At 41.0% G+C, this 8,709-nt stretch overlaps 1 protein-coding gene across 1 annotated transcript; it reads left to right on the top strand.

The window, feature by feature from the left end:
• Positions 1–1,910: 1,910 nt before the first annotated feature.
• Positions 1,911–5,678, top strand: LOC103806153 (tumor necrosis factor ligand superfamily member 10-like). The gene is made up of 4 exons (XM_009078833.1): positions 1,911–2,228; positions 3,721–3,763; positions 4,419–4,563; positions 5,231–5,678. Exons 1-4 carry the CDS (start codon positions 1,911–1,913, stop codon positions 5,676–5,678), a joined length of 954 nt encoding a protein of 317 aa, XP_009077081.1.
• The last annotated feature ends 3,031 nt before the right edge of the window (positions 5,679–8,709 follow it).

Below are 8,709 nucleotides of genomic sequence, written 5' to 3'. Positions count from 1 at the left end.
CTGTGATTTTTGTCTGCCCATTTCTCCTCCCTTTGTTGTTCACAATACCTGCATTTCTACACCTAGGCTTCACAGACTGCAGATATTACTATCTTTGCAGAAAACACACTGAAGCTAGCAGGGTTATATCTCTACAGCTGTAGTAACCTAAGTAGGACTGAGTATGACCATTTGTTTAAGAGTTTCGCTTAAGAAGGAAGTGCTGCGACAATAAAGTTCATTATGCTTCAGGATACAGGGCTGCAAGGATATCCTTCTGTTTCAAAAACAGATCCCACCACTACTCCTACATTTACAAAATACTATTCCTGCAGGACTTTCGTCCTCAAAGGCTTCAGTGCTACAGAGATACCTCATTTGAATAAGTCTTAAAACAGAAATTCCAATCCTAGAGTATCATACTGTGCTGCTGCAAGGTTGCATTCCCCGAGGACTTCAAACTGCATATAAAATACTGATCCACTGCCAGGATAGTAAAGCTGTTTGGGGGAAAGGTGTTGCAGGTAAGGAGGAGGCTGAAGCACAGGACTGTTTGCTTCCAGCTGGGAGGGCAAAGCTGAGAGCTGAGAGAGAGCTGATCTGCCAAGAGAATATACAGTAACATCTCAACTGCTTACGTTTGGCTTTTTTTTTAAACTCGTTAAACGACTTTGTTATGGAAGCTCATACAGTTAAATCTGTCAGAGCCCGTAGCTTCAAGTGTGGTTTTACCTTAATGAACATATAATATTAATCACTTTGAGTTCTTGAAACCTGATTTAAGAATATTACCATATGCCTTGGCAGGGAAACCTTCACAAATACCCGTAGGGGTGTTCCCATTTCCCTCTGCTGCCCACAAAATGCAACAGTGGAGTTTGCTGTTGCAAACTGAAGATGGGACTTACAGGAGGTGAATTCTACTCCTCCTGGAGCCGGAAATCTCTTCCTAAAGGACTTTGTTTTCTAACAGCCCGGAAAAGCATGGAGTGTGAGGGAGGAGGTGACTCACATCTCTTTGTTGCTCTCGATCTCCCTGTCTCAAGGACAGTTGGAACTGGCACTCGTTGAATCAATGTATCTGTTTAGCAAACCAAACCAAACTTCTTTAACACAAGCAAAGTGAAATGGAAATGTTGCCTCCAGAATTCCATCCCAATGCTTTGCATGTTTATTGCTGTTTCTTCCAAGTTCCTGTAGTGCTTTGCTGGCACAACAAGCCTGACCACTCTGGAGCTGATGCAGCAGCAGCACAGTGCAAAGCAAACGGGCTGGTTTTTTGGCATGTGCTGGAGCCAGCACAGGTTCTGTGCTCCCACATTAACCAACAGCGCCAGCTGGAGTCGAGTGTGTCTCATCCTCAGGGAGCTTGGAAAGAGCTTTCCACTAGGATATCAACTCTCCTAGTCAGATTCCTTTGGATCCAACCAGAGTTTTGCCAATCTCTTCAATCTCATTTCTCTTTATCAGAAAAGCACTTGTTTTCTCTATGACTAGAGGATATAGACATAGGCCCATGTCACCAGCATCCAGCATTAGCATTTTATTTGGCCTCAAATGTCATTTCTGTTGTCTAGACATTGTTCTGGACTATTAGGTCAAATACAGTTATAGAGAGACTCCAAACTGGATATGGGATGGATATATAACAGCAAAAGTCTGAATTATAAATGGCATTGGCTGAAAAGACTTTTAAGGCCTGGGATTTGATTTCATCCTCAGTAATTTGTGTGAAAAAAATCCCTTGTGCAAAAGAACCTTTTTTAAAATGCAGAACTAGAGAAACTAAAAAATTCACAACATTAGGGATTTGGGTATTTCACAAAGCTTATTTAGTTGAATACTGGATACCAAATTTATGTCCATGGAGATAACATAAGTATATTTTTGCATACTAGCTATGCCATCCTAGTTAAATTTGTCAAATCAGGATGAATTACTCGTGTTGTTTATATTGTCCTACTTGCACCATACAAGTAAATGCTTTAAAGAAAAGAAAACCTGTTCCTAAGTGTAGTGAATATAGTGACATAGCACAGCTGAACATCTGCAAACACATCATGGGTGAAAAATGCTGGCTTTCCCTTCTGCTGCAGCTCCGGGACATGTACTCCAAGAGCAGCATCGCTTGTCTCACCGGGGAGGAAATCGGAGATTCCATCCAAAACTTGGATCTAATTGAAAGTGAAGACAGAGCAGCTGATCCCTGCTGGCAAGTAAAGTGGCACCTGGGAAAGTTAATTAAAAAGGTATTTGGGAAGAGTGTGCTTGGTGATATTACAGCTGAAGAGTCCTAATAGCAGAATAAAGGGGACTCAGATTGTTTTATTGCAAAGCAATAGTCAGGTCACAGCTTTAGCAGCAGAGAGCTTGCACTGAAGCAAAAAAACCCCATAACAGCGGTTTCACTACATTCAGGAAATAATAAAGCAAAGACAATCAGCTTTTGCTAAGCAAATTTTAGTGATAGGTTGTCTTGTCTGAAATACCTCAGGGTAGAAGTGTTTGACTCAAACTTGTTTTCTACCTGACCATATAGATCATGGTGCTAGCAGGGCTGTCACTGCTTCTTTGGAAATAGAGGGAGACTAGGATGAGAAAATGAGATTAAATGTAACACGGGGAGAGGTACAAATGTGCCTGAGGAATGGTCTAGTCGTGAGCTGTGTAATGTAGTGGGGAAGGAAAGAGCAAGAGAACACACAGCATCAGACACAGCACCTTCCCAGGGCAGCATTCAGAAAGCATCTCCTGCATGGCTTACTCACAATACACATGATTTTGGCTACAGAGAAGAAAATCAGCTTGGCTGAAAAATCATAAAGGCTAAAACCTTCTGGAATGGTTTTTCAAAATTCCATCTCCAGCACATAAACAAGCTTGTCCATAAAAATTCACTTCTGGCTGAAACTGACCTGGCAAATCTTGCAGTCTGAAACAGATCCTCTATTTGTGTTCAGAGATCTCAGCTCCTTTGGTAGAAGTTCTGGCAGTGAAGTTCCTTAAACTCTGCATGGAGAAAACATTGTATTATTTGGTGGACATTTATACAGCTAATATACCTACAAGCTCCCTGATTGCTTAAAAAAAAAGGTATCCTGGGCGCCAGAAATTAGTTAAAATTATGATAATGATGCTATTACTACTAATAGGATAGATGGATAAATAGAAATGTGTCAGGGCAGAACACATCAGTACAAGGCAATAGAGGCCCATGTTTATCACCCAGGTATATAACCTCAAACCATCACCATCCTTGCTGCAGCTGTACTACTGTCTGTACCAAACTAGCTCATTTCAGCAGTCACCAAACAGTTATAAGGAAGGAGAATGCACAGAGTAAAATGTGCTGGGTTAAGAGCTCAGGTATATAGACAGAGGTATAAAACCAGCTTTAATTTCTCAGAGCTAAGAGCCCACCAAAATGCACACTGCTGAGTATTCTGAAAATGGAAGCTGGTGCTTGAATGCTATCTCTTATTTGAGAGAACCATGAGGGTCAAATTTCCCAACAGACTTATGGACAAGCTCTCTTGAAAATGTTTTCCCATATATTTCGTTACATAAAAGATGTAAATGCACAAATACTTTATGACAACAAATTAATAGGCTTTTTTTTTATTTGCTTGTTGATCAAATCCAGAATACCATTTATTCATGAGTAAAACCAGGAGTGTCTTTTTCCTGCACCTGTCAGCTTCAGCTGACAAGCTAATTTGTTTCCTCTGTGTTTGTTGGCAGATGATGTCGAGAAGCTACGAGGAAAACACATCTGCAGTCAACGGTATTATAATAATTTTATTATCTGTGGCAAAAAGGAGCTGCTAGTGGCACCTGATGTGTAGTGACTCAGTTTTTTAAAAGTGCAGAAAACACTGACTAAGCTCTTGTACTGGCATCAAGTCATCGAAAAATGATTGCTTATTACTAAAAGGTAAATTTTCAGGAACCAGAAATATGGTCAAGTGGTTAGAGTAAGTTAACCAAGATGGATGCAGAGGACAGCCTTGAGATCTCAGTGTTATGGGCACACTTAAATAGCCTTCCCAGTACCCCAGCTCCTGGGAACAAGCTGCAAGAAGGTGCTGTGTGCAGAGATCAGTTAAGGAGTAGCTCTGCAGAAGCTCCTACAGCTCTGAAGATACTGGGCAAAGCATTGCAACCTCCAAGTGGAAATTCAGAGTGAAGATTAGGGGGCTATTGTGTCATTGATATTGTGAAGGTAGGGGGAGAACAAAGAGGCACATAAAGACATTTCAAGGAGAACAAGGGAGAAAGAGAAATTTGAGCCTTATTAGCCGGAATATAATATATATAATATAATGGCTGTGACTTAGTCAATTAAAAATGACATACCTTCAAATCTAGTCCAATGAGACAGATGTGCTTTCTAACGTTCTTGCTTCTGATGTGAAGTTTCTTTCCTCATCTTCCTCCAGTTGAAAGGACTCTGACACTGCCACACACAGATGGGCAGCAGCCACGTGGTCCCATCCACAGGATTGCGGCGCATCTGACAGGCAACAGCAACAGGAGGAGTTCCCTGTCCCCACGCAGTAAGGAAAAACCTTTAAAAACAGTTAAAAATTACACAAATTACTCCCTCCTTGCTAGTCTCATACACTTTTTAATACTTGGATGGAGTCCATGGTAAGAAACAAATCATAAAACAGACGTTTTGTCCCAGACATTGTTTTTTTCAGGTCCTTCTCACTCAAAAGGGAGAAAGCCCCTTCCTTCTGGGTACCTCCCTAACTTTTCTTCTGGAATCTTCTTCACTGGGGAGAAAAAATTAGATGACCTTCTTCCTAATGTTAAATTTTCCTCTTTTCATTTCCTTCTCTTAGTTGTGTGAGTCCCAGCTGCTATGGTGACAGACCTATTAGAAATATGAGACAGACAGGAGAGACTTGACATTCAGGCCATGTTAATGAAAAGCTTGGTAGGGTTTTTGCAGCCTCAGAGGGTATCAGAAACAAATGGATATTTAAACTTTATTACTAAGTAACAGCAAGATTTTTTCTCTTATTTGCGAACACAAAAATGAAAAAAATAGAGGCAGTTCATCTTAATTCCCACGTAAAGCTAACAGCTTACTTCTGGACCATCATGTTGTGAGAATGGACCTAATGAACCACTGTGAAGAGCAGGTTTCCTTACTTTGCTACTAAAAACCAGAATCCTCAACTAGCAGGCTCCTGGCTTCACTATCTGGGGCTTAAGTTAACATTTCTCTCTTTTTTTCCCAAGTAGATCACTTGCCCAGAAGAGGGAATGGACAAAAAATACACAACTGGGAATCGTCAAGGAAAGGCCCCTCTTTCCTTCACAACGTGGAGCTGAGAAATGGCGAGTTAGTGATACCCCAGACAGGCTTTTATTACATCTACTCACAGATTTACTTTCGTTTCCGTGAAGACGAGAACGAGAATTCAGATTTGTTGGGACAAATCAGGAACCCCAAACAGCTTGTCCAATACGTTTACAAACTGACTAACTACCCTGAGCCCATTTTGCTCATGAAAAGTGCAAGAACAAGCTGCTGGTCTAAAAAGGCAGAATATGGACTTTATTCCATCTACCAAGGTGGTGTGTTTCAGCTGAAAAGAGAGGACAGGATTTTTGTCTCTGTCAGTAACAGTGACATAGTTGACATGGACAAAGAAGCAAGTTTTTTTGGAGCCTTTATGATTGGTTAGAAGATGGAAATCATGCTCTCAGAGGGCTCAGTTTTTCTAGTCAGGACCAGCTTAAAATTCTGTAAAGTAGGCCATAATAAGCAAGAACTGTATCAATACCAACAACAGCAGATTCCCCTTTCTCAGCTCACTCAGCGCAAGGTCCGACCATGCCGAATTCTCCCCCAACAGCCAGGAAGGAGCAGCAGCAGGGGGCTGTGGGTGCTGATGCTGTGTGCAGGCACGGGTACCATAGCTTGCTGCCCAGCCAGGCTGGGGATGTGTGAGGGTTTCACACACCACAGATGATACCTTTGGCCAGAACCCCAGGCAGGTAAGCATTCGCCACCACCTCTGCAAAGATGCTCCACACCAGTTTGGCTTCTGGAGGTGGGATAGAGGATGCTCCAGATCCAGTCCCTCAAGGTTGAGACTGGATATCAAATTTTATTTGTGGTCTCCATTGGGACCCTGTCTTGAATATCTCAGCTCCTGTAAGGAGCCTTTGCACATGCTGCTTTCCAAGTGCCCACGGAATTTCTCTGTAAGTTTTTGTTTGAACACAAGTTTTCAGACCTTAAAAGACCATCAGAAGACCAAACAAGCACATCTTCATCTCATCTAACCAAGCACCTGAACACCTAATTAATTTTAAGCACATGAACAGTCTAACTAAATCAGGGTATCCACATGCTTGAAATTAAGTATGTGCTTGAGCATTTTTCAGGATCATGTCTTGAGTAAACGTGAGTCTCTTATTTGGGATATTGTACACAAAAACAGCCGCTGAAATGGCACAGAAGAGTTTTGAAATCAATCCATGTTTTGATCAACGTATTATAACAGTGCCTACTTACTTAATTACCATGCTGCAAAGATTTCACTAGGCTTCCAGTAAGATCAGTAATGTAGTTGGTGTTACACTTGTCAACAGCAAGTGCTCAATCCAGAGGTGGTTTTCTGTAAATACTGAATTCCATGAGAAATTTGCCACAAACTAAGCATGACATGGTTCTCCCATGTGTATTTGTACTGGCCTGTATTTGGTGGGATGTAATGCAGAACAACACCCCAATGACTAACATTTTAAGGAAAACAGGCACAAGTATCTGTACTTAAACAAGAGCTGCATATTTGGGTAATGATGTTTGGATTTAATTTTTAGGAATGGGTCGAAATTTTTTTTCCTTTTGCTAAATAATTTGAAAAATTTGCCAATATATTTTGAACTCTATAAGAAGGGCTATTTTATATTTAAAAGTTTTGAATGTTTAAGCTCTATGTGGTAGATTGACAGCAAAAGTCAGGGAGCATAAATCAGCACATCCACAGCATTGTCAGGGAAGCAATAGCAATTTGTACCATGAATGCATTTTGCCAAGGTTCAGAGAAAATAGTGGGGAAGAGAAGGTGCAAGTGAACAAAAACTGGAGGGAAAGACAGAGAGTTCTGCAAATGTTACTTTACATCAGCAGAATGATGCCAGGAGAAAGTCTGGCTGTCTACATTTTGAGTGCACAAAGGTTGCCGTGGGAACCCTCACGTTCACCTGCATGTCCTGGTAATTAAATCACCAAGCAGCCCTTGCACAGAGGCCTCACGAGTAAACATGTGTCCTTCATCCTACTACTCGGGCAACAACAGTAAATTAATAGACATGAGCCCCTGCATTTATTTAGCCATTCAGAAAACCAGGTATGTTGGTTGACTGAAATACCTGAGTTGGAGCAGTAAGAGAAGAATTTCAGGAATACTCTCCTTTTGACAGGTTAGCACAAAGCAACACACTGCCATAAGCCTAAAATAATGACTTATAACTTTTGCCTGCTGTTTTAACAGCATCACATACACTGTTTTCAGTGGTGATCAGGTATGTGAAAGTCTTCATCCTTTACTGGAACACTTTAGTTTGCCTCCTCAAAGCATCTGATTCAACAGAGAACATTTCTACAGTTTTCTTTCTGATTTCAGGGTTTAATTCAGAAATTTTCTCCCTGCCAGAAAAGGGTGGGAGAACAGAGCCATTCCCTACATACCTGGATGTCTGCTATCTTGGAGAAACAACTTTTGTGGGTTCTCCTTGCAGATGGACCGGGCTTTGTGATCTTGGACAGGACTGACCCATGTTACCAGGTTTGAGGTGGTGTTTTTTTATTATATTAACTTTTTTTTAAAGAAATGTTGTTTTAGGAGCCTATCTGAACTGTGAAAAAGTATTTCAGATTCACTGGTGGCAGCTTAGAGTCAGAAACCCTCCCCATGTGTTACACAGAGTCGTGGCTGCTAGAAGGGACTGGAAGGAATCCATGGGGGAATCCACAAACTTGCAGCTGTTGCTAAGACAAAATATTACAGACAGATTTTTTTTTTCTCCGTGTACTCTCCTTAACTCTCAACACCACACCTGCTGTCACCTGGGGAATGTTCCCTGGCTTTACCTTCCTTTTCTACCTAAGTGTACATATTCTTGGTCTCTGCATGCAGACAGAGCATATTGCAACAGGAATCACACAAATAATCATTTCTGAATAATCCAAAGGCATGCTTGCGACATATTATCCTGGAGGGAGATTATCAAGGAATTTCAGATGGGATACAGAAGAAGAATGCAAAAATATAGCTAGTTCTGTTTGTACCATATCCTGAATGTCACTTTTCATCTCACTTTATGTTGAATGACAAATGTAGCAAATTTTTATTTCTGGATGTAGGTCGAGTTAACATGTAAATACTAATTTTTCTACATGCTTTTTATATAAAATGTTTCTAGCAAATAGTTACTTAGTCTTGCAGTGATTATTGGTGTCATCCTATGGTTTCCTTAACAACCCAGTCTGAAATAATTATGCACTGGGAGTTCTTACTTAGTAGGAAAACATCTGATCTTCACTCATTACCAAACTACAGCAGAAGATATTTGTCCAGCCTGGAGAAGAAAAGGACCTAAAGGGGCTCCAAGAGAGCTGGAGAGAGACTTTTGGCAAGGGCATGGAGTGACAGGACATGGGAAATGGCTTCAGACTAACAGAGGGCAGGGTTAGATTGGGTATTA

The sequence above is a fragment of the Acanthisitta chloris genome, unplaced genomic scaffold (genome assembly GCF_000695815.1).
Source record: "Acanthisitta chloris isolate BGI_N310 unplaced genomic scaffold, ASM69581v1 Scaffold11267, whole genome shotgun sequence".
NCBI classification, from domain to species: Eukaryota; Metazoa; Chordata; class Aves; order Passeriformes; family Acanthisittidae; genus Acanthisitta; species Acanthisitta chloris.
Note: the sequence above shows the minus strand (reverse complement) of the source record. Positions and strands in the feature narration are given on the sequence as shown.